This window comes from Oncorhynchus nerka, linkage group LG11 (genome assembly GCF_034236695.1).
Source record: "Oncorhynchus nerka isolate Pitt River linkage group LG11, Oner_Uvic_2.0, whole genome shotgun sequence".
Lineage (NCBI taxonomy): Eukaryota > Metazoa > Chordata > Actinopteri > Salmoniformes > Salmonidae > Oncorhynchus > Oncorhynchus nerka.
Genome location: NC_088406.1, coordinates 11,313,901 through 11,341,420, shown reverse-complemented (window position 1 = coordinate 11,341,420; position 27,520 = coordinate 11,313,901). Strand labels below are relative to the sequence as shown.

The 27,520-nt window shown below is 44.3% G+C and overlaps 1 protein-coding gene across 1 annotated transcript; it reads left to right on the top strand.

Annotated features, from left to right (window-relative positions):
- The first annotated feature begins 1,292 nt into the window (after nucleotides 1-1,292).
- LOC115119217 (probable G-protein coupled receptor 149) lies at nucleotides 1,293-27,520 on the top strand. The gene is made up of 4 exons (XM_029647974.2): nucleotides 1,293-2,389; nucleotides 3,232-3,421; nucleotides 3,760-4,262; nucleotides 17,972-27,520. Exons 1-4 carry the CDS (start codon nucleotides 1,415-1,417, stop codon nucleotides 18,596-18,598), a joined length of 2,295 nt encoding a protein of 764 aa, XP_029503834.1. The 5' UTR covers nucleotides 1,293-1,414; the 3' UTR covers nucleotides 18,599-27,520.

Here is a 27,520-nt window from a genome sequence, read left to right as displayed (position 1 = left end):
ACACAGACACACATATACACACACACACACTAACAGACACATACACACAGACACGCAGACACACATATACACACACACACTAACAGACACATACACACAGACACGCAGACACACATATACACACACACACTAACAGACACATACACACAGACACGCATATACACACACACACTAACAGACACATACACACAGACACGCAGACACACATATACACACACACACACACTAACAGACACACACACTAACAGACACACAAACACGCAGACACACATATACACACACACACACACACACAGACACACACACTAACAGACACACACACTAACAGACACACATATACACACACACACAAACAGACACACACACACAGACACACACACAGACACACACACTAACAGACACACACACTAACAGACACATACACACAGACACACACACACTAACAGACAGACACAGACACACAGACATGCACTGACACACACAGACATACAGACACACACACACACAGACGCACAGCCATACACACACACAGACACACACATAGATACACACACACACACACAGACATACACACACACACACACACACACACAGACACATACATACATACATACATACATACACACACATCACTCAGGTAGTGAGGAGCTGGAGCTCAGTTCATGCCATATGAATCTACTGAGTGAGACAAGCTATGGGCTAGCGCTAATGAACACACACAAACACACACACACACACGGCAGGTAGCTAGCTTCAAGGTTAGAGCATTTGGCCAGTAGCCAAAAAGTCACCAGTTCAAATCCCGGAGCTGAAAAAGTGAAAAATCTGTTACTGTGCCCTTGAGCAAGGCACTTTAAACCCTACTTCTCCAGGGACGCTGGACAAGGTGACCCTGGCCGTGACCCCACTCCCTGCTGGGATATGCAAGAACCACATGTTAATTACACACTAGGAGCAACGAACACTTGTATAAATGTGTCACAGGATAAATACAAGCACACCACAAATTACAGCCCGCCCTTCTGCCATTATGAGAAAAGACCGTGACGAGAGTGTGTTGTTTGTAAACCGGCTGCTGGAGACAAAGCGCAGCACGCGCTGCTCGGTTAGAACATAAATCCCGGATCATCCTCGAGGAGCATTGATGTCTATCTCCTCCAGTGCGCATCTAAAGTGCACTGGTAGTGTTAAAAAGTGTACTATTCTGGAAGCTACTTTCCGTTAAGGTTAAGATATATCCAACTGGACTGCTCAAATATAGCGTGACTCACCAGGGATGTAGTCTAGCCTTTGTGTGCCATTCTAACTTGTGTAACGTTTAGGCATTGTTTCAAAGATGTTTAAAAAATATATATATATGAGCGGCTGAACATTGGGCAACACAAGCCAGGTCAACAAAGTTATCTAAATAAAAATGTCCTCGACTCTCAGCTCCCCATTGCCGAACAACAGCAGCCTTTTCACTGCGAGCTACGAGAGGACGGACCTCACAGAGGCGCAAAGACACATAAGCATGCTTCTCTTCGGCTTGTGCGTTGCCATCGCCGCTGCTACCTTCGTGGGAGGTGTGTATTCTCTCATCTTTTTCATCCAGATGAGGTGGAAAACCATCCTGTGGCTCATCGTGGCTTCAATGTCCGTGGACGACCTGCTCAGCGTAATACCTCTCTCCCTCTTCATGCTCCTCCAGTGGGAGAGAGATGGAGAGGGAGGGTCGGTGACCATATGCACGTTATCGGGACTTCTCTATGTGTTCCAAGGACTCTCCAGCAATATGAAGGCTTGCCTTATCGCAGCCTACACCTTCTACGTTACTAAGCGAGAAAGAAGTCCTCGGCCGTTAAGCGTGATGTGGGCGATAGCCGGGGTGTGGGTAGTCAGCCTGGCCGTCAGTGTACTACCCCTGTGCGGCTGGGGGACTTTCACCCCGGTCTCTCTAGGCTGTTTCCCAGAGAGCCACAGCTTTTACGTTCTGATCCTTTTCTCTTTGTACACTGTGTGTTTCTGCGGATTGGTCTTATTCTTCGTTCCTCTCACCTACCAGCTACTGTGTTCCAGGGAGCCACAGAGGACGTTCTACCCGAGCTACTTGGATATCGCCAGGGATCTGAGAGGGGACGGGTCTGCGCCTCTCTGCGACCTCCCGTCCTTCTCTCGGGATAGCTTGGACAGAAGTTTCAGTGCCTACAACGAGCTGTTTCCGGTTGGGTCGGGGAAAGGGCTAGGGGTACGGGGCACAGTGGAAACATATACCTGCCCAATCCCTACCTCTGACGGTGTACTGAGGGATGGAACCAACAGTAACTGGGAATCCCCGGTGTTCTTTGCACAAAAGCGCTTCTCCATGATCCTAGCGGTAGTGAGAGTTGTCTTGTGGATGCCGATGATGGTGAGTGGCCTAGAGATGGAAAAATGTGTAGATTAAGAAATATCAAATCGTATGCATGCTTTTATAACAAATAGGGTTTCAACTAGGTATATTACATTGTATACAGTGTATTTCCTGCAATGCCACATTGAATAGGCTTTATGCCTAATCTATAAACATGTAGGGTAAAGTGGGGTAACTACCCCCCATAAGAACGCTATCCAATTGCAGACACAAAAAAGCCCCCATGGGGTAACTTGACCCCTGAAGATTAGTGTCTTAAAACCTATTTAATGAATTTTGTTTAGCATTTTTTTTTTGTAATTAAACTTAAAAGCTAGAGACTAGTAGGTAGGCTATCTTATTTTAATTGAGTAAATGTAATATTGAAACTAAATGGAATTGCACATCTCACTGTTAATATCCTCACTATAGCTAGGTTAGCATTCAATTGTGACAGATTTTCATGTGAATATTCTACAATCTGCATCCCTGTGGAAAGTTTGTGACACCTTGTCGAGTCCACGCCCCAACAAATTGAAGCTGTGCTGAGGGCAAAGGGGGGTTGCAAGTCCATATTATAAAGGTATTCCTAACGTTTTACACACTCAGTGTACATTACGTTTTCTCAATGACGAGATATTAGAACAACTTTAACTCAGAATCATTTTGTTATAGTGATTTTTTGTTGGTCTGTTGATGAGTCAGATGCATTTTAGTTGAACAAAGTGGTTTTTGTGAGAATTACACAGGGGGTGGGTGGTGGGGCAGCTTCCTCACATTACCTGATGTCATAATCTAATGGTGCGTTAGATTCATGAATTAGGCCATATGGGTTTAAGTACATGCTGTTTCATCCACAGACTGTGGTGCTCGTGCGTCATGCTGTGAACGAGCGCAGCCCGTCCCTGGAGGTGGTGGGAACTGTGAGCTTCTTCCTGACCCTGCTGGCGCCTGTCGTCACGCCAGTGTTCATGCTCTCCGAGCGCTGGATCCACCTTCCGTGCGGCTGCTTCATCAACTGCCCGCGGGACACAGAGCGTGAGCCCACCGGTAGGCTATGATGCCCTCTGATTGTAAAGGGCCAGTGAGCTGAAAAACATATGGGTGCAAACCAGAGGTTTCTCTAAAGCAACGTAACATTTTAACATAGCCTATATGCCTATGAGAATAAAACGCCCAGTATTATTCCCCTTAACATACAGTATAGGCCTACACATTAAACACATTTACACGGACACCAATTGTTACAATGAAACAATATTTGTGTCTGAAACACATAAGCCTACATCACTGTCGTTTAAACAATTCAAAGTAATATAAATGTAATATGCATAGATTGTTTTTATTTGTTGCAAAAGTCACTACATTTAAGAATTTTCTTCCCACAGCAAAGAAGAGGAGGTTTGAGTTTAACCTCTCCTTCCAACAAGGATACGGAATATACAAGTTATCCCACGCAACCAAACCCCACCTCAGCCCGTCCGTTGAAAAGTCTTCCTATCAAAACCTCTTCAACTTCACAGAAAACCAACTTGCTGTGCTGGACAGCTCTGGCGTCGCGAGCCTGCAGGCCGAGCTCGAGTTCATGACCCCACGTGAAGTAGACAGCTCCTCACTGCATGAGCATGGCGAGCTGCTTCTCGAGGCTGAGGCAGGTGGGGGAGAGGCCCTCGCGCTGGCAGACTGCCTCCAGTTTCCTCACGATAACCACGGAGACCAGGACAGCTTCTTCTGTGGATCCAGCTCCCGGGACTGCGAGGACCTCAACCTCACTGACACGTCGTCAGTGTTCGAGGGAACGGAACGGAGACTGTCGCATGTAGAGGGCAGAAAAATGGAGCTGACGGACTGGGAGTGGTGTAGGAGTAAATCAGAGAGGACCCCCAGACAGGTAGCTAACCTCCCAACGTTTCCCTAATAGGCTAACATAAATTAACTTTTAGGACCCTAAAACTCAACTCTGGACCTCAAAGCCAGTTTGACTGCATTTTTCTTTATTGTTCCCCTCTAATCAGAGACTGATTTAAACGAGCGACACCAGATGTGTGCAATTAATTATCAGGTAGAACAGAAAACCAGCAGGCTCCGGATCTCGTAGGGTCAGAGTTGAAAACATCTTCTTTAGACCAAACCAACAAGTGGCGTACATTTAGAAAGGAACATGTCTCAGGACAAAAGGCTAGCTAGGTAAAGACATGTTTACACCAAGGCTGCGTCACATTGACCTGAATAGCCTGACCCAGTGTTTATTCGTCCTGGTCCTGGGAACCCAAAGGCACATTTTAGTTTTACACAGCTGATTCAAATGATCAACTTATCATCAAGCTTTAGATTTAAATCAGGTGTTTGTGGTGCTGTGGCAAATATTAAAAATGTGCACCCCTCTGTGTCTCCAGGAACAGAATTAAGAAGCACTGTTATCATATAGACCTAGTGTCCCTCGTTGTATAACCGTCATATGATATTATCCTTCAATATGTCCCTTGTTGTGGAGCCATCATATGATAGTATCCTCCAATATGTCCCTTGTTGTGGAGCCATCATATTATAGTATCCTCCAATATGTCCCTTGTTGTGGAGCCATCATATGATAGTATCCTCCAATATGTCCCTTGTTGTGGAGCCATCATATTATAGTATCCTCCAATATGTCCCTTGTTGTGGAGCCATCATATGATAGTATCCTCCAATATGTCCCTTGTTGTGGAGCCATCATATTATATTATCCTCCAATATGTCCCTTGTTGTGGAGCCATCATATGATAGTATCCTCCAATATGTCCCTTGTTGTGGAGCCATCATATGATAGTATCCTCCAATATGTCCCTTGTTGTGGAGCCACCATATGTTACTATCCTTCAATATGTCCCTTGTTGTGGAGCCATCATATGATAGTACCCTCCAATATGTCCCTTGTTGTGGAGCCACCATATGTTACTATCCTCCAATATGTCCCTTGTTGTGGAGCCATCATATGATATAATCCTCCAATATGTCCCTTGTTGTGGAGCCATCATATGATATTACCCTCCAATATGTCCCTTGCTGTTTTTTGGTATTTCTTGGTATTTTATTAGGATCCCCATTAGCTGTTGCAAAAGCAGCAGGTTCTCTTCCTGGGGTCCAACACAAAACATGAGACATGAAGTAATACAGAGCATTAATAGACAAGAACAGCTCAAGGACAGTACTACGTAATAATAAAAAGAAAATGGTACACATAGCCTAAATGTCAATGCATACACACAAACTATCTAGGTCAAATAGGGGAGAGGTGTTGTGCCGTGAGGTGTTGCTTTATCTGTTTTTGTAAACCAGGTTTGCTGTGTATTTGAGGAATATGAGATGGAATGGAGTTCTATGCAGTAATGGCTCTATATAATACTATATGCTTACTTGAATTTGTTCTGGATTTGGGGATTGTGAAAAGACCCCCGGTGGTATGGATGGTGGGGTAAGTGTGTGTGTGTGTTAGAGCTGTGTGTATGTTGACTGTGCAAACACTTTGGGATTTTCAACACATTGTGTGATGCAGTCAGTCTCTCCTTAACTCTTAGCCAAGAGAGACTGGCATGCATAGTATTTATATCAGTCCTCTGATTACAATGAAGAGCAAGAGGTGCCACTCTGTTCTGGACCAGCTGCAGCTTAACTAGGTCTCCCTTTGCAGCACTGGACCACACGACTGGACAATAATCAAGATAAGATAAAACTAGAGCCTGCAGAACTTGCTTTTTGGAGTGTGTTGTCAAAAAAGCGGAGCATCTCTTTATTACAGACAGACCTCCCCCATCTTTACAACTATTGAATCTATATGTTTTGACCATGACAGTTTACAATCTAAGGCAACACCAAGTAATTTAGTCTCCTCAACTTGTTCAACAGCCACACCATTCATTACCAGATTCAGCTGAGGTCTAGATCTTAGGGAATGATTTGTACCAAATGCAATGCTCTTAGTTTTAGAGATGTTCAGGACCAGTTTATTTCTGGCCGCCCATTCCATAACAGACTGCAACTCTTTGTTAATGTCAAGTGTCAGTGTGCAGCGGGTAGGACGGAGTCAGGCGCAGGACACAGAACTGAGTAAAAACGTACTTAAAATCACAAACTTATTCCATACAGGGAAAAATATTCCAGCTCGACACAAAAGAGCGACCACTTAACAAAGAACAAACACGCACAAAACCATGTGGGAACCAGTGGGTTAAATAGGGATTAAATCATAACGTAATGGAAACCAGGTGTGTACAATCAAGACAAAACAAATGGAAAAAGAAACATAGATCAGCGGTGGCTAGAAAGCCGGTGACGTCGACCGCCGAACGCCGCCCGAACAAGGAGGGGCACCAACTTCTGCGGAAGTCGTGACAGTTAAGGGTTACAGTAACTTCATTAGCTGTGGTTGCTGATGCGCATATGGTTGAATCATCAGCATACATGGACACGCATGCTTTGTTTAATGCCAGTGTCAGGTTATTGGTAAAAATAGAAAAGAGTAGAGGGCCGAGACAGCTGCCGTGTGAGGTACACCCCACTTTACATGTTTGACATTAGAGAAACATCCATTAAAGAAAACACTTTGAGTTCTGTTAGATAGATAGCTCTGAATCCACGATATGGCAGAGGTTGAAAGGCCATGACACATACGTTTTCTCAACCACAATACAGCTCCCACAATCTTCTTACCAATTTCTTTCAACCAATCATCAGTCATTTGTGTCAGCGTAGTACATGTTAGAGGTTGACCGATTCATCAGAATGGCCAATTAATTAGGGCCGATTTCAAGTTTTCATAAAAATCGGTAATCTGAATTTTTGGACACAGATTTTGGCCGATTACACTCCACGAGGAGACTTCGTGGCATGTTGACTAACTATTACTCAGTGCAGCAAGGAGCCAAGGTAAGTTTCTAGCTATCATTAAACTTATCTAATAAAAACAATAAATCGTAACATAATCACTAGTTAACTACACATGGTTGATGATATTACTAGTTTAACTAGCTTGTTCTGTGTTGCAAATAATCGATGTGGTGCCTGTTCATTTATAATCGAATCACAGCCTACTTCGCCAAACGGGTGATGATTTAACAAGCGCATTCGCGGAAAAAAAGCACTGTTGCTGCACCAATGTGTACCTAACCATAAACATCAATGCCTTTCTTAAAATCAATACACAAGTATATATTTTTAAACCTGCATATTTAGTTAATATTGCCTGCTAACATGAATTTCTTTTAACTAGGGAAATTGTGTCACTTCTCTTGCGTTCTGTTCAAGCAGAGTCAGGGTATATGCAGCAGTTTGGGCTGCTTGGCTCGTTGCGAACTGTGTGAAGACCATTTCTTCCTAACAAAGACCGTAATTCATTTGCCAGAATTGTACATAATTATGACATAACATTGAAGGTTGTGCAATGTAACAGCAATATTTAGACTTAGGGATGCCACCCGATAGATAAAATACCGAACGGTTCCGTATTTCACTCAAAGAATAAAGGTTTTGTTTTCGAGATGGTAGTTTACGGATTTGACCATATTAATGACCTAAGCCTCGTATTTCTGTGTGTTATTATATTATAATAAGTTAATAATATAATATATTAATATAAGTCTATGATTTGATATTTGATAAAGCAGTCTGACTGAGGCAGCAGCAGGCTCGTAAGCATTCATTCAATCAGCACTTTCCTGCATTTGCCAGCGGCTCTTCGCTGTGCTTCTAGTATTGTGCTGTTTATGACTTCAAGCCTATCAACTCCCGAGATTAGGCCGGTAATACTATAGTGCCTATAAGAACATTCAATAGTCAAAGGTATATGAAATACAAATGGTATAGAATTAAATAGTCCTATAATTCCTATAATAACTACAACCTAAAACTTCTTACCTGGGAATATTGAAGATTCATGTTAAAAGGAACCACCAGCTTTCATATGTTCTCATGTTCTGAGCAAGGAACTGAAACGTTAGCTTTTTTACATGGCACATATTGCACTTTTACTTTCTTCTCCGACACTTTATTTTTGCATTACTTAAACCAAATTGAACATGTTTCATTATTTATTTGAGACTAAATTGATTTTATTGATGTATTATATTAAATTAAAATAAAATTGCTCATTCAGTATTGTTGTAATTGTCATTATTACAAATATATATAAAAATTAATCGGTATCAGCTTTTTTTGGTCCTCAAATAATCGGCACCGTTGAAAAATCATCATCGGTCTACCTCTAGTACATGTAGTGTGCCCTTCTCTATATGCATGTTGAAAGTCTGTTGTTAATTTGTTTACAGAGAAATAGCATTGTATTTGGTCAAACACAATTTTTTCTAACAGTTTGCAAAGAGCTGGCAGCAAGCTGATAGGTCTGCTGTTAGAACCAGTAAAGGCCGCTTTACCACTCTTGGGTAGCGGAATGACTTTGGCTTCCCTCCAGGCCTGAGGACAAAGCCTTTCCTCCAGGCTCAGATTAAAGATATGACAGATAGGAGTGGCTATAGAGTTAGCTACCATCCTCAGTAGTTGTCAATGCCAGGAGGTTTGTCATTATGGATAACAATAATTTTTCCACCTCTCCCACACTAACTTTACAGAATTCAATTTTCCAATGCTTTTCTTTCATTATTATTTTTTTTTATGCTCGAATTTGATGGCTCGCTGTTCGTTGTTGGCATTTCCTGCCTACGTTTGCCCACTTTGCCAATGAAGTAATCATTAAAATAATTAGCAACATCAAATGGTTTTGTGATGAGTAAGCCATCTGATTCAATGAAAGATGGAGTTGAATTTGTCTTTCTGCCCATAAGTTTCATTTAAAGTACTCCAAAGACTTTTTCCATTATTATTTCTATCATTGATCTTGGCATCATAATACAATTTCTTATTTTTTTGGGGAGCTTAGTCACACAATTGATCAATTTGCAGTAAGTCAGCCAGTCAGACTTATTATGCACTTCTTCTGCCTCATCTCTTTCAACCATACAGTTTTTCAATTCCTCATCAGTCCGTGGAGCCTTAACAGTTCTAACAGTCTGTTTTAAATCACATTTGATTAGTCACGTACACGTGTTCTAACAGATGTTATTGCAGGTGTAGCGAAATGCTATGTGTTTCTAGCTCCGACAGTGTAGTGATATCTAGCAAGTAATATCTAACAATTTCACAACATATACCCAATACACACAAGTCTAAGTATAGAATGTAATTAAGAATATATAAATATATGTATGAGCAATGTCAGAGCGGCTGTAACGATTCTCCTCCTCCAATGGGTACGGATACAGCTTTAGAACAAAGTTCTACAGTGTTAGTAAAAATGTGATCAATACATGTGGATGATCTTGTTCCTGTAGTGTTTGTAAACACCCTGGTAGGTTGATTAATAACCTGAACCAGATTACAGGCACTGGTTACAGTAAGAAGCTTCGTCTTGAGCGGACAGCTTAAATGAAGACCAGTCAATATTCAGGTCCCAAAGAAAGTAGACCTCTCTGAAGTCTATGAAATGCTTAGTAGTTGGTGTGTGTGTGTGTGTGTGGTGGACTTGTGCTTGCATTGAATTGCCAGTCATTGGACAGAGTCACATTACAGTCACAGTCATGTTATTGGCTGTCATTTGAACCACAGTTACCCAGATTCATGTCAGTAATCAAAGCATCAATCAATGGCTGAAATCATTTCAATACACGAACATGACAACAGGAGATACCTGTAGGCCTACATGTAAATGACACTATGTTGTCTTGCTGTCCTTCCTGTCTTAGTTAACCACTTACAGTACCTCAGAATAGTAGAGTCGTACTCTGTATTTGACCGTTGTGGTGTTAGGAATCCTCATTTTATTCAGATATAACCCTATAATTCTAAAGTCTCACTACTCATGATAAGCCTTACATCTAAACCAAGGTGTTTAATGTAGCACCATGAAATCCATTAACACTCTTTGTGAACTCTGAGTCTAATTCAGATTCCGTTCTGTAGATAGTGTCTTCGGTCTGTTTCCAGGCCTGATGTGAGCAGCTACAGTGAAAGGTGTGAAGGAGGTTTGGCCATATGTTAATAATAAGTCCACAGCTGTAGGGATGTAGACTATACAGTCTCTCCACTGCTGCAGGCAACGGAGAAAGAGATGTTTTTCATCCCCGTTTGAGACCACCCACTCAGTCCCCGATCTCAAACACACGCACACACACACACCTGTACACGTGCTTACATGCATGTGTGTGAGTTGTACCTTTTCTGGTAATGGGTTTCTGACACTAACTGTTAGTGGACTGAATGAGCTGACAGCCAGGAGAAATCAGACTGAATGATATTGAGCTGACAGCCAGGAGAAATCAGACTGAATTATATTGAGCTGACAGACAGGAGAAATCAGACTGAATGATATTGAGCTGACAGCCAGGAGAAATCAGACTGAATGATATTGAGCTGACAGCCAGGAGAAATCAGACTGAATGACATTGAGCTGACAGCCAGAAGAAGTCAGACTGAATGATATTGATGACAGACAGGAGAAATCAGACTGAGTGACATTGAGCTGACAGACAGGAGAAATCAGAGAGTTCTCATGACTAGCGACGAGGACCTCTGGCCTCTTCATGCAATGGGTTTTGAGAAGGAGGCAAGTAGAGTGGGTACGAGGAATCAAGGAAATGCAATTGAGATTCTCCTCATGTATAAACCAACCCTACTCATGTTCAGCTGCAGTAAAATACCGGTGTCATGGATTGCAAAGTCAGGTGACTAGTTACCCTACACTATACATAGATGCAGTTTCAGTGACGATTGAGCAAAGATCATAGTCCAATTCTATCTGCCCCACAGTAGCCTGTTTTTACAATGTACTGTACCCTATACTGTCTACTTTCTGTTTACAACATACTGTACCCTATACTGTCTACTTTCTGTTTTACAATGTACTGAAACCTACACTGTCTACTTTCTGTTTACAGCATACTGTACCCTATACTGTCTACTTTCTGTTTACAACATACTATATCCTACACTTTCTATTTTACAACATACTATATCCTACACTTTCTGTTTACAACATACTATATCCTACACTTTCTGTTTACAACATACTATATCCTACACTTTCTGTTTACAACATACTATATCCTACACTTTCTGTTTACAACATACTATATCCTACACTTTCTGTTTACAACATACTATATCCACACTTGATATATCCTACACTTCTGTTTACAACATACTATATCCTACACTTTCTGTTTACAACATACTATATCCTACACTTTCTATTTACAACATACTATATCCTACACTTTCTATTTTACAACATACTATATCCTACACTTTCTGTTTACAACATACTATATCCTACACTTTCTGTTTACAACATACTATATCCTACACTTTCTATTTTACAACATACTATATCCTACACTTTCTATTTTACAACATAATATATCCTACACTTTCTTTCTGTTAGAAAAGTCTGCTTTTCTCCAACATCGCTGCCAGAATGTGATGTTTTCCTCTCAAGTTTTGTGGGGCACTGAGTCCCAAAAGAATTGATTTTAAGAGAAAAAATGAATGCGCTCGCCACAAGAAACCTGGAAGAGGAGACAACAGAACAGAGAGGAAGTAACAGTGTCATTCTGCTCCAGGTGGCAGCCATCCAGCCACAGGCGTTACCTTAGAAAGTGACAGTGAGATCTGAGCGATACCACTGTGGGCAACTGTAATAGTGAACTTTCAGTAGATTGGGACATGGCTTCTGAGCGATACCACTGTGGGCTAGTAGTGAAATCTCTGTAAATTGGGACAGGGTTTCTGAGCTATACCACTGTGGACTTGTCGTGAACTCTCTGTAAATTGGGACAGGGTTTCTGAGCGATTCCACTGTTGGCTAGTAGAGAACTCTCAGTAAATTGGAACAGGGTTTCTGAGCAATACCACTGTGGGCTAGTAATCAGTAAATTGGGACAGGGCTTCTGAGCGATAACACTGTGGGCTAGTAGTGAACTCACGGTAGTTTGGGACAGGGCTTCTGAACGATACCACTGTGGGCTAGTGGTGAACTCTTGGTAGATTGGGACAGGGCTTCTGAGCGATACCACTGTGGGCTAGTAGTGAACTCTCAGTAAATTTGGACAGGGTTTCTGAGCAATACCACTGTGGGCTAGTGGTGAACTCTTGGTAGATTGGGACAGGGCTTCTGAGCGATACCACTGTGGGCTAGTAGTGAACTCTCAGTAAATTTGGACAGGGTTTCTGAGCAATACCACTGTGGGCTTGTCGTGATCTCTGAGTAAATTGGGACAGGGCTTCAGAGCGATACCACTGTGGGCTAGTAGTGAACTCTCTGTAGATTGGAACGGGGTTTCTGAGCGATACCACTGTGGGTTAGTGGTGAACTCTTGGTCGATTGGGACAGGGCTTCTGAGCAATACCATTGTGGGCTTGTCGTGAACTCTTGGTTGATTGGGACAGGGTTTCTGAGCGATATCACTGTAGGCTAGTAGTGAACTCTCAGTAGATTGTGACAGGGCTTCTGAGCGATGCCACTGCTGGCTAGTAGTGAACTCTCGATAGATTGGGACAGGGCTTCTGTACGATACCACTGTGGGCTAGTAGTGAACTCTCAGTAGATTGTGACAGGGCTTCTGAGCGATGCCACTGCTGGCTAGTAGTGAACTCTCGATAGATTGGGACAGGGCTTCTGAGCGATACCACTGTGGGCTAGTGGTGAGCTCTTGGTAGATTGGGACAGGGCTTCTGAGCGATTCCACTGTGGGCTAGTAGTGAACTCTCGATAGATTCGGACAGGTCTTCTGAACAATACCACTGTGGGCTAGTAGTTAACGCTTAGTAATTTTGGGACAGGGTTCTCAACACATACGCTCAGACGATCCATCAAACAGGCAAAGTGTCAATTCAGGACTAAGATCGAATTCTTCTACACCGACTCTGATGCAAACTATCACGGAGTACAAAGGGAAAGCCCTACTGCTCAGTGACTCGAGGCTACCAGAGCCTACCAGAGCCTACCAGATGAGCTAAATGCCTTCTATGCTCATGAGATGAATTACCAGGACATGGGCTGACCAGCTGCCAAATGTCTTCACTGACATACCTACATGTGTCAAGCAGACCACCGTAGTCCCTTTGTCCAAAAACGGCAAGTTAACCTGTCCTTACTGACTATCGCCCCGAAGACCTCACATTTGTAGCTGGGAAATGCTTTCAAAGGCTGGTCATGGCTCGCATCAACACCATCATCCCAGTCACCCTGGACCCCCTCCAATTTGCATACCGCCCCAACAGATCCCCAGATGACACAATCTCTATTGAAAGGCCCTAAAATTGTCAAAGGCTAGAGCTACCCAAGTCATAGACGGTTCTCTCTTCTACCGCACAGCAAGCTGTACCGGAGCGCCAAGTCTGCGGCCAAAAGGCTCCTGAACAGCTTCTACCCCCAAGCTATAAGACTGCTGAACAGCTTCTACCCCCAAGCTATAAGACTGCTGAACAGCTTCTACCCCCAAGCTATAAGACTGCTGAACAGCTTCTACCCCCAAGCTATAAGACTACTGAACAGCTTCTACCCCCAAGCTATAAGACTACTGAACAGCTTCTACCCCCAAGCCATAAGACTACTGAACAGCTTCTACCTCCAAGCCATAAGACTACTGAACAGCTTCTACCCCCAAGCCATATGACTGCTGAGTTAATGAAATGGTCACCTGGACACCCTATTGTTATTTTTTTGCACCAGCTCAATGCTTACTGGACTCTACCCACGCACTCACACGTACTACACTGACACTCCAACACACCCACACACACACACACGCACTCGTACACGCACGCACGCACACTCACTCACTCGCACACACACACACACACACACACACACACACACACACACACACACACACACACACACACACACACACACACACATGCCTTTTGACGCTTCACACACACACATAGACACTCATTCCTACTCTTCACATACCTGCTGCTACTCTGTTTATTATATATCCTGATTGTCAAGTTACTTTTACCCCTACCTACATGTAAATATTAATTACCTCAGCTACCTGGTACCCCCACACATTGACTCTACCCAGTACTCCTTGTATATAGCCTGGTTATTGTTGTTTTACAGTGTTAATATCTCCTCTTTTATTTTTTAGCAAATTGTTCTTACTTTTTAACTCTGCATTGTTGGTTTAGGGCTCGTAAGTATGTATTTCACAATAAACACCTGTTGTATTCAGCGCATGTGACAAATACTATTTTATTTGACACACACACACAGACACACAGACACACACACACACACACACACACACACACACACACACACACACACACACACACACACACACACACACACACACACACACACACACAGAAGTAGTTACACACATATTGTACTCCAGACACACCATGTTCCATACAGACACAAACAAATGCGCTGCTTTCTACAGCGCTACTGTGTTGTGGATTAGAACGAGGCTTGGCTGTAAAATCCTTTTAGTGTGCCTCTGCAGCGTGCGTGCGTGCGTGTTGATGTGTGTGTGTGTGTGTGTGTGTGTGTGTGTGTGTGTGTGTGTGTGTGTGTGTGTGTGTGTCAAAGGGCAAGTCAAATAGGGGTGCTTATATTTTAAATGTAAATTAAATGTAAATGTGTTTTTTTTGTATATCCCAGCTCCCCCTGAGACGCCCTCGTAGACTGGAGTCACGGCCAAGGATCTGCCGTGACCCCAGGGATCTTACTAACGGCCACCCTGCAGCAATTAGGGTTTCACGCATGTAGGATCTTCATTTGAGCCAGTTTGCTATAGCAGGAAATCTTACAGCAACAGGAAATGTGTTATTATGTAGATGATCATTTTTCATAGGGGTTGATACATTTTTCATTAGGGCAAATCAACTCTGACATTTTAAAGTGGACATTTCTTTAGAGAAGCCTTTTAAAACCTTGGAATACACTTCCTGGAATTCCTGCTGTGCAGCAACAAAATTGTGTTTAATTTAAGATCAACAGATTTTTCACCTTCCGGCTCGGGGATTCATTCCAGCAACCTTTCAGTTACTGGCCCAAACACTCTGTGTGTGTGTGTGTGTGTGTGTGTGTGTGTGTGTGGTGTGTGTGTGTGTGTGTGTGTGTGTGTGTGTGTGTGTGGTGTGTGTGTGTGTGTGTGTGTGGTGTGTGTGTGTGTGTGTGTGTGTGTGTGTGTGTGTGTGTGTGTGTGTGTGTGTGTGTGTGTGTGTGTGTGTGTGTGTGTGTGTGTGTGTGTGTGTGTGTGTGTGTGCGTGCGTGCGTGGGTGTGTGTGTGTGTTGGTGTAGTTTTGTGTTAAGAAGAAGTTACATAATACATACTGAATGGTCATCCGTAAATATACACGTGTAACATTTATATAAACACATTAGGAACTGAGAAACAGAAGGCCACATGCTGCACAGTGCTGTGCTATGAGCAGATGAAAGCAGGCAGGGTTGTGTTGGGTTTGTGGTATGTTGATGCTTTCTGTTAACTGTCAGGACTCTATAGTCCACTGCCTCTAAACCACTGCTACAAGCCGCTAGCTTCTGTTTTCCACTGTGAGGAGAGATACTAAGGAAGAGGTCTTTGACCTCTCAGTGACTCTATAAAGACAGGCTGACGTTCACTATTACTTTATGTCTCTCTCTCTGGGAGGATTTAGTACCACTCTATGTCTCTCTGGGAGGATTTAGTATCACTCTATGTCTCTGTCTCTGGGAGGATTTAGTACCACTCTATGTCTCTGGGAAGATTTAGTATCACTCTATGTCTCTCTCTCTGGGAGGATTTAGTACCACTCTATGTCTCTCTGGGAGGATTTAGTATCACTCTATGTCTCTCTGGGAAGATTTAGTACCACTCTATGTCTCTCTCTGGGAGGATTTAGTATCACTCCATGTCTCTCTGGGAGGATTTAGTACCACTCTATGTCTCTCTCTGGGAGGATTTAGTATCACTCTATGTCTCTCTGGGAGGATTTAGTACCACTCTATGTCTCTCTCTGGGAGGATTTAGTATCACTCTATGTCTCTCTGGGAGGATTTAGTATCACTCTATGTCTCTCTGGGAGGATTTAGTACCACTCTATGTCTCTCTCTGGGAGGATTTAGTATCACTCTATGTCTCTCTGGGAGGATTTAGTATCACTCTATGTCTCTGTGGGAGGATTTAGTACCACTCTATGTCTCTCTCTCAAAGGATTTAGTACCACTCTATGTCTCTCTCTCAAAGGATTTATTACCACTCTATGTCTCTCTGGGAGGATTTAGTACCACTCTATGTCTCTCTCTCAAAGGATTTAGTACCACTCTATGTCTCTCTCTCAAAGGATTTATTACCACTCTATGTCTCTCTGGGAGGATTTAGTACCACTCTATGTCTCTCCCTCAAAGGATTTAGTAACACTCTATGTCTCTGGGAGGAGTTAGTACCACTCTATATCTCTCTCTGGGAGGATTTAGTACCACTCTATGTCTCTCTCTGGGAGGATTTAGTAACACTGATTTAGAGCGTAGGTTGGAAACATGTCGCCCTGTTGGGGTCATGGAGTGGTGTGTGAATTGATGTTGTCCTCATCTCTCTCTCTCTCTCTCTCTCTAGCTCTGTTACTCTCTCTCTCTCTCTCTGTCTCCCCTCTCTCCCTCTCCCCTAACTCGTTGCTCTGCTGATGGGCTTGATGCAGTATTTGGACTGGCACAGTGTGTTTTGTTCCCAGTGTGACTGTGAGCCACAGCAGGCATATTGTTGTCTCAAAGCTTTAGTTGTCTCTCTTTCTCTGGGATAGAGAGAAAGAGAGACAATGGGAGATAGAGGGTAAGACAGATAAGGGAGAGAGAAAGGAACGAGGGGGGTTTAAGATAGAGAGAACGTCAGAGTGATAGATCATTATCCACGCTTATACCTTACGCCTCGGTCAGAGGCAATCACATCACCAGATCACATCGTCTAAATAATTCACTCATCTTAGTCAAGAGTTCTACACTCAATATAACCAGTTAGACAACCTGCCATTGTTATCTCTCTCTCTCTCTCTCTCTCTCTCTCTTTCGCTTTCACTCTCTCTCTCTCACTCTTACACTCTCTCATTCTCTCTCTCTCTCTCTCTCTCTCTCTCTCTCTCTCTCTCTCTCTCTCTCTCTCTCTCTCTCTCTCTCTCTCTCTCTCTCTCTTTCACTCTCTCTCTCTCTCACTCTTACACTCTCTCATTCTCTCTCTCTCTCTCTCTCTCTCTCTCTCTCTCTCTCTCTCTCTCTCTCATCGCTCTCTCATCTCTCTCTCATTCTCTCATTCTCTCTCTCTCTCTCTCTCGCTCTCTCGCTCTCTCAGAATGAAATCTGTGTTTACGTACACATTCTGTACATCATCAACTTAACAATATACCAGTTAATATATTAATATGTTTTTATTCAATTGTTTTAATCTGTCCCTTATGTAATTAGGGGTGTACCCTGAGATGTCTCTGTATTTGAAAGTGTGCTGCTGTATATGCCGTAGATAAAATGCATAGTTATTGCTCTCCTAGATTTTGACTGGAGTCTGTGTTTGTCTTGTGTCCTTACAGAGATCTGGGGGAGGTCTGGCCATCCCTCTGTGTGCCTTCCAGGGCACCGTCTCCCTGCACTCCCCCACAGGGAAGACCCTCTCCCTCTCCACCTATGAGGTCAGCAGCGACGGCCTCACTATCTCCCCCCACGCTGCCAAGAAGGTGGAGGTCTACCGCTCCAAGTCTGTAGGCCACGAGCCCAGTGCAGACGACCCCACCACCAGGGACCCGGACGGGGGAGTGGGGATGGAGGTGGAGGTAGGAGAGGTGGCAATGGGGGACACCAATGTGAAGATCCACCTGGAGGTGTTGGAGATCTGTGACAACGAGGAGGCCATGGACAGCGTGTCCATCATCTCTAACATCAGCCAGTCGTCCACCCACGCCCGCTCCCCGTCGCTGCGCTATTCTCGGAAGGAGAACCGCTTTGTCTCCTGTGACCTGGGGGAGACAGCCTCCTACTCACTGCTCATCCCCAACAGTGGCAACCCCGAGGTGGACAACATCAACATCAACATCCCTGACACGGTGGAGGCCCACCGGCAGAACAGTCGCAGGCAGAAACAGGAGACGGGAGGCTACCGCGAGGAGATACAGCTGCTCAACGAAGCCTACAGGAAGCAGGAAGAGGACAGAGAAGACTGATACCCACACACGGGAAGCATGAAGAGGACAGAAAAGACTGATACACACACAGAGGAAGCAGGAAGAGGACAGTGAGACTGATACACACACACACAGGAAGCAGGAAGAGGACAGTGAGACTGATACACACACACACAGGAAGCCGGAAGAGGATAGAGAAGACTGATACATCCCAGGAAGCAGGAAGAGGACAGAGAAGCCTGATACACACACACAGGAAGCAGGAAGCGGACAGAGAAACCTGATACACACACAGGAAGCAGGAAGATTACAGAGAAGCCTGATACACACAGAGGAAGCAGGAAGAGGACAGAGAAACCTGATACACACAGGAAGCAGGAAGATTACAGAGAAGCCTGATACACACACAGGAAGCAGGAAGAGGACAGAGAAACCTGATACACACAGGAAGCAGGAAGAGGACAGAGAAACCTGATACACACACAGGAAGCAGGAAGAGGACAGAGAAACCTGATACACACACACACACACAAATCAAATACATTGTTATTGGTCACATGCTTCATAAGTAACTGGTGTAGACTAACAGTGAAATGCTTACTTAAGGGCCCTTCTCATAAAAAAAGTTAAATAGTATTAAACAAATATACAAATTATAACACAAGGAATATATAGAAAAATAATAACACAATGAGTAACGATAACTTGGCTACATACACGGTACCAGTACCGAGTCGATGTGCAGGGGTACGAGGTCATTTAGGTATATATGTACATATAGGTAGGGATAAAGTGACTAGGCAACGGGATAGATAATAAACAGAAGCAGCAGTGTATGTGGTGGGTCAGAAGAGACACACACACAGGAAGCAAGAAGAGGACAGAGAAGACTGATACACACACAAGGGAATAAGGAAGAGGACAGAGAATACTGATACACACACAAGGGAATCAGGAAGAGGACAGAGAATACTGATGATCACACACAGGAAGCAAGAAGAGGACAGAGAAGACTGATACACACACAAGGGAATCAGGAAGAGGACAGAGAATACTGATGATCACACACAGGAAGCAAGAAGAGGACAGAGAAGACTGATACACACACAAGGGAATCAGGAAGAGGACAGAGAATACTGATACACACACAAGGGAATCAGGAAGAGGACAGAGAATACTGATGATCACACACAGGAAGACAATGAGGGGACAGAGAATACTGATGCACACACAGGAAGCAAGAAGAGGACAGAGAAGACTGATACACACACAAGGGAATCAGGAAGAGGACAGAGAATACTGATGATCACACACAGGAAGACAATGAGGGGACAGAGAATACTGATACACACACAGGAAGACAATGAGGGGACAGAGAAGACTGATACACACACAGGAAGACAATGAGGGGACAGAGAAGACTGATACACACACAGGAAGACAATGAGGGGACAGAGAAGACTGATACACACAGGAAGACAATGAGGGGACAGAGAAGACTGATACACACACACAGGAAGACAATGAGGGGACAGAGAAGACTGATACACACAGGAAGACAATGAGGGGACAGAGAAGACTGATACACACACAGGAAGACAATGAGGGGACAGAGAATACTGATACACACACAGGAAGTCAACTATGGGACAGAGAATACTGATGCACACACACAGGAAGACAACGAGGGGACAGAGAATACTGATGCACACACACAGGAAAACAACAAGGGGACAGAGAAGACTGATGCACACACACAGGAAGACAACGAGGGGACAGAGAATACTGATGCACACACACAGGAAGACAACGAGGGGACAGAGGATACTGATGATCACACACAGGAACACAATGAGGGGACAGAGTAGACTGATGGTCACACACAGGAAGACAATGAGGGGACAGAGGAGACTGATGCACACACACAGGAAGACAACGAGGGGACAGAGAAGACTGATGCACACACACAGGAAGACAACGAGGGGACAGAGAAGACTGATACACACAGGAAGACAATGATGGGACAGAGAAGACTGATACACACACAGGAAGACAATAAGGGGACAGAGAATACTGATACACATACAGGAAGTCAACGATGGGACAGAGAATACTGATGCTCACACACAGGAAGACAACGAGGGGACAGAGAATACTGATGCACACACACAGGAAAACAACAAGGGGACAGAGAAGACTGATGCACACACACAGGAAGACAACGAGGGGACAGAGAATACTGATGCACACACACAGGAAGACAACGAGGGGACAGAGGATACTGATGATCACACACAGGAAGACAACGAGGGGACAGAGAAGACTGATGCACACACACAGGAAGACAACGAGGGGACAGAGAATACTGATGCACACACACAGGAAGCAGACTGGAAAGACAGATCTAGAAGGACTGACCTTTTAACTCTATATTTGAAGTGTATCTTGACCTTTTAACTCTATATTTTATGTGTATCTTGACCTTTTAACTCTATATTTTTAAGTGTATCTTGTGACAAAACATTATTTGCCGCAGCTTAAGACTTCTGGGACACATATCCTGTGCCCATTCTGTGCTTTAAAAGTCCATTATGTGTCCATGTGATGAGGTGAGGTTAAGTGAACGGGTGTAGGACTAAGTGATGAGGTGAGATGGAGAGAAAGGGGTGCAGGACTATGTGATGAGGTGAGGTGGGGAGAAGGGGGTGCAGGACTAAGTGAGGAGGTGAGGTGGTGCAGGACTAAGTGATGAGGTGAGGTGGTGCAGAACTAAGTGATGAGGTGAGGTGGTGCAGGACTAAGTGATGAGGTGAGGTGGTGCAGGACTAAGTGAGGAGGTGAGGGGGTGCAGGACTACGTGATGAGGTGAGGTGGTGCAGGACTAAGTGAGGAGGCGAGGTGGTGCAGGACTAAGTGATGAGGTGAGATGGTGCAGGACTAAGTGAGGAGGTGAGGGGGTGCAGTACTAAGTGATGAGGTGAGGTGGTGCAGGACTAAGTGATGAGGTGAGATGGTGCAGGACTACGTGATGAGGTGAGGTGGAGGGAAGGAAGTGCAGGACTAAGTGAGGAGTTGAGGTGGAGAGAAGGCAGTGCAGGACTACGTGATGAGGTGAGGTGGTGCAGGACTAAGTGAGGAGGTGAGGGGGTGCAGGACTAAGTGATGAGGTGAGGTCGTGCAGGACTAAGTGATGAGGTGAGGTGGTGCAGGACTAAGTGATGGGGGAGGTGGTGCAGGACTATGTGATGAGGTGAGGTGGAGAGAAGGCAGTGCAGGACTAAGTGAGGAGTTGAGGTGGAGAGAAGGCAGTGCAGGACTACGTGATGAGGTGAGGTGGTGCAGGACTAAGTGATAAGGTGAGGTGGTGCAGGACTACGTGATGAGGTGAGGTGGTGCAGGACTAAGTGAGGAGGTGATATGGAGAGAAAGGGGTGCAGGACTATGTGATGAGGTGAGGTGGGGAGAAGGGGGTGCAGGACTAAGTGAGGAGGTGAGGTGGTGCAGGACTAAGTGATGAGGTGAGGTGGTGCAGGACTAAGTGATGAGGTGAGGTGGTGCAGGACTAAGTGATGAGGTGAGGTGGTGCAGGACTAAGTGAGGAGGTGAGGTGGTGCAGGACTAAGTGATTATTTGAGGTGGTGCAGGACTACGTGATGAGGTGAGGTGGTGCAGGACTAAGTGAGGAGGTGAGGTGGTGCAGGACTAAGTGAGGAGGTGAGGTGGTGCAGGACTAAGTGATAAGGTGAGGTGGTGCAGGACTAAGTGAGGAGGTGAGGTGGTGCAGTACTTAGTGATTATGTGAGGTGGAGTGAAGGTGGTTCGAGACTAAGGGACAGCAGCGCAATGAAAGAGAAGACAGAAAGGGAGAGCAGAGAGAAAGGCTGGAGAGAATAGTACCCACCTTAGTATTCAATCTGGGGTCTCCACCATAAGGAAATAGAGAGAGAGAGAGAGAATGGTGAAGGTTTCATTCTTCACAGTCTCCACATGGACCTGTTATTACAATCAACGTCACCAATGAGGCAACAAGGAGATCACTAGCTCCTCTGTCTGAGTTATCCCAAATCAAATTTATTTATATAGCCCTTCGTACATCAGCTGATATCTCAATGTGCTGTACAGAAACCCAGCCTAAAACCCCAAACAGCAAGAAATGCAGGTGTAGAAGCACAGTGGCTAGGAAAAACTCCATAGAAAGGCCAAAACCTAGGAAGAAACCTAGAGAGGAACCAGGCTATGTGGGGTGGCCAGTCCTCTTCTGGCTGTGCCGGGTGGAGATTATAACAGAACATGGCCAAGATGTTCAAATGTTCATAAATTACCAGCATGGTCAAATAATAATAATCACAGGCAGAACAGTTGAAACTGGAGCAGCAGCACGGCCAGGTGGACTGGGGACAGCAAGGAGTCATCATGTCAGGTAGTCCTGAGGCATGGTCCTCCGAGAGAGAGAAAGAAAGAAAGAAAGAAAGAAAGAAAGAATTAGAGAGAGCATACTTAAATCCACACAGGACACCGGATAGGACAGGAGAAGTACTCCAGATATAACAAACTGACCCTAGCCCCCCGACACATAAACTACTGCAGCATAAATACTGGAGGCTGAGACAGGAGGGGTCAGGAGACACTGTGGCCCCATCCAATGACACCCCCGGACAGGGCCAAACAGGAAGGATATAACCCCACCCACTTTGCCAAAGCACAGCCCCCACACCACTAGAGGGATATCTTTAACCGCCAACTTACCATCCTGAGACAAGGCCGAGTATAGCCCACAAAGATCTCCGCCACGGCACAACCCAAGGGGGGGCGCCAACCCAGACAGGAAGATCACATCAGTGACTCATGCCACTCAAGTGGAGCCAACCTCCTGTGGCTGATAGCCTGGAGGACCCAACCCCCTGTGGCTGAGAGCCTGGAGGACCCAACCTCCTGTGGCTGATAGCCTGGAGGAACCAACGTCCTGTGGCTGAGAGCCTTGGGGGACCCAACCTCCTGTGGCTGATAGCCTGGAGGAACCAACCTCCTGTGGCTGATAGCCTGGAGGACCCAACCTCCTGTGGCTGATAGTCTGGAGGGACCAACCTCCTGTGGCTGAGAGCCTGGAGGACCCAACCTCCTGTGGCTGAGAGCCTGGAGGAGTAGATCAGTTAATAGATCAGTCTGCATTCCAATTCGTCCCAAAGGTGTTCGGTGGGGTTGAGGTCAGGGCTCTGTGCAGGCCAGTCAAGTTCTTCAACACCGATCTCGACAAACCATTTCTGTATAGACTTCGATTTGTGCACGGGGGCATTGTCATGCTGAAACAGGAAAGGGCCTTCCCCAAACTGTTGCCACAAAGTTGGAAGAATGTCATTGTATGCTGTAGCTTAAAGATTTCCCTTCACTAGAACTAAAACAGCCCCTGACCATTATTCCTCCTCCACCAAACTTTACAGTTGGCACTATGCATTCAGGCAGGTAGCGTTTTCCTGGCATCCGCCAAACCCAGATGGTGAAGAGTGATTCATCACTCCAAAGAACACGTTTCCACTGCTCCAGAGTCCAATGGCGCTGAGCTTGACACCACTCCAGCCAACATTTGGCATTGCGCATGGTGCTCTTAGGCTTGTGTGCGGCTGTTCGGCCATGGAAACCCACTTCATGAAGCTCCTGAAGAACAGTTATTGTGTTGACGTTGATTCCAGAGGCAGTTTGGAACTCGGTAGTGGGGGTTGCAACTGAAGACAGACCATTTTTACGTGCTTCAGCACTCTGTGGTCCCATTCTATCAGCTTGTGTGGCCTACCACTTCGCGGCTGAGCTGTTGAAGGTCACTGAGCTCTTTAGTAAGGCCATTCTGCTGCCAATGTTTGTCTATTGAGATCGCATGGCTGTGTACTCAATTGTATAAACCTGTCAGCAACAGTTTTGAAGGGGTGTACACGTACTTTTGTATACAGTACCAGTCAAAAGGTTAGACATCTCCTCATTCAAGGGTTTTCTTTATTTTTACTATTTTCTACATTGTAGAATAATAGTGAAGACATCAAAACTATGAAATAACACATATGGAATCACGTAGCAACGAAAAAAAATGGTTAAACAAATCAAGATATATGTTATATTTGAGATTCTTCAAAGTAGCATTGATGACAGCTTTGCACACTTGGCATTCTCTCAACCAGCTTCACCTGGAATGCTATTCCAACAATCTTGAAGGAGTTCCCACATATGCTGAGCACTTGTTGGCTGCTTTTCCTTCACTCTGCGGTCCAACTCATCCCAAACCATCTCAAATGGGTTGAGGTCGGTGATTGTGGAGGCCAGGTCATCTGATGCAGCACTCCATCACTCTCCTTCTTGGTCCAATAGCCCTTACACAGCCTGGAGGTGTGTTGGGCCATTGTCCTGTTGAAAAACAAATGATAGTCCCACTAAGTGCAAACCAGATGGGATGGCATATCGCTACAGAATGCTGTGGTAGCCATGCTGGTTAATTGTGCCTTGAATTCTAAATAAATCACAGACAATGTCACCAGCAAAGCACCCCCACACCATCACACCTCCTCCTCCGTGCTTCACAGTGGGAACCATACATGCGGAGGTAATCCATTCACCAACTCTGCGTCTCACAAAGACACATCGGTTGGAACCAAAAATCTCAAATTTGGACCCGTCAGACCAAAGGACAGATTTCCATCAGTCTAATGTCCATTACTCGTGTTTCTTGGCCCAAGCAAGTCTCTTTTTCTTATTGGTGTCCTTAACTAGTGGTTTCTTTGCAGGCCTCATTCACACAGTCTCCTCTGAACAGTTGATGTTGAGATGTCTGTTACTTGAACTCTGAAGCATTTATATGGGCTGCAATATGAGGTGCAGTTAACTCTAATGAACTTCTCCTCTGCAGCAGAGGTAGCTCTGGGTCTTCCATTCCTTTGGCGGTCCTCATGAGAGACAGTTTCATCATAGTGCTTGATGTTTTTTGCGACTGTACTTGAAGAAACGGTCAAAGTTCTTCAATTTTTCCGAATTGACTGACCTTCATGTCTTAAAGTAATGATGGACTGTCATTTCTCTTTGCTTATTTGAGCTGTTCTTGCCATAATATGGGCTATCTTCTGTATACCACCTCTACCTTGTCACTACACTACTGATTGGCTCAAACGCATTAAGAAGGAAACAAATTCCACATATTAATTTTTTACAAACCACACCTGTCAATTGAAATGCATTCCAGGTGACTACCTCATGAAGCTGGTTGAGAGAATGCCAAGAGTGTGCAAAGCTGTCATCAAGACGAAGGGTGGATACTTTGAAGAATCTCAAATCTCAAATATATTTTGATTTGTTTAACACTTTTTTGGTTACTACACAATTCCATGTGTGTTATTTCATAGTGTTGATGTCCTCACTATTATTCTACAATGTAGAAAATAGTAAAAAATATATATAAAAAAATAAACCTGGAATGAGTAGGTGTGTCAAAACTTTCGACTGGTGCTGTATATAGTGTATGAAATGGGTTGAACAGATTGGAAACATTATTAAAGTGGCCAGTGTTCCATTATTTAAGTGACCAGTGTTCCATGGCTATGCTCATAGGACAGCAGCCTCTAAGGTGCAGGGTTGAGTAACCGGGTGGTATCCGGCTAGTGATGGCTATTTAACAGTCTTATGGCCTTGAGATAGAAGTTGCTTTTCAGTCTATATGTCCCAGCTTTGTTGCACCTGTACTGACCTCACCTTCTGGGTGATAGCGGGGTGAACAGTCCGTGGCTCGGGTGGTTCGGGTGGCTTGATGATCTTCTTGGCCTTCCTGTGACACCGGGTGCTGTAGATGTCCTGGAGGGCTCTCAATGGTGCATCTGTAAAAGTTTGTGAGGGTCTTAGGGGCCAAGACACATTTCTTCAACCTCCTGAGGATGAAAAGGTGCCGTTGCGTCTTCTTCTCCACACTGTGTTTGGGGACAATTTCAGACACTCATGTGAGCCTCCAGGTTTTATTTCATGTTTCATAAAGGATGTGTTTCGTTGTGTGTCATCTGTGTTGTGTTGTTTTGTGTCTTTCAGCAGAGAAAAGCTTTGTCACGTGTCACATAATGTTTTGTCCTTCCTATGAATGTGCTCATAAAATATTTATACTAGAAAAATGCCTCAAACAACACTGTAAAATGCATTTACGTTCACAATGGTTTAAGGCAACAAAAAAAGCAAGTTAGAGAAAAGTGGCTTATAGACTCATATGGCTTATGAATCATATGGCTTATGAATCATATGGCTTCACTTATGAATCATATGGCTTATGAATCATATGGCTTGGGTTATGAATCATATGGCTTATGAATCATATGGCTTGGCTTATAGACTCATATGGCTTATGAATCATATGGCTTCACTTGTGAATCATATGGTTTATGAATCATATGGCTTATGTATCATATAGCTTGGCTTATGAATCATATGTCTTATGAATCATGTGGCTTATGAATCATATGGCTTGGCTGATGAATCATATGGCTTATGAATCATATGGCTCATGAATCATAACCAATGGGTCCCAGTAGATGAGTTGACTTTTGACCTTGTAATGAATAGAGACCATTTCAGTGTTTTGAAAAAAGTTTTAGCATCTTCAGCCAAGCAGAATGGAAATAAACTCATCACTTGCTCATGTATTCATTCATGTGAGTATATGGTATTGATGTTTGCTTTCCATACTGTACACATTTTTAGATGAGCGTTTTTCTTCTTATTTGGAAATCATTGAGGAAGGATGCATGGCTCACCACTGAGAAGGCTGGGATTAATGTTTGTTTACCTATATCAATTACTTAGCTATGCTAATTGAATGAATTGAATCAGTCAAAACAAATTCACTTGATAGATTTTAATCAACTATAACATAACCAACAGACCTGATACAGTATAAAGTCTCTGTGTTCCTGTTATGTGTGTGGTAACTAAACCAGTTATTCCCAA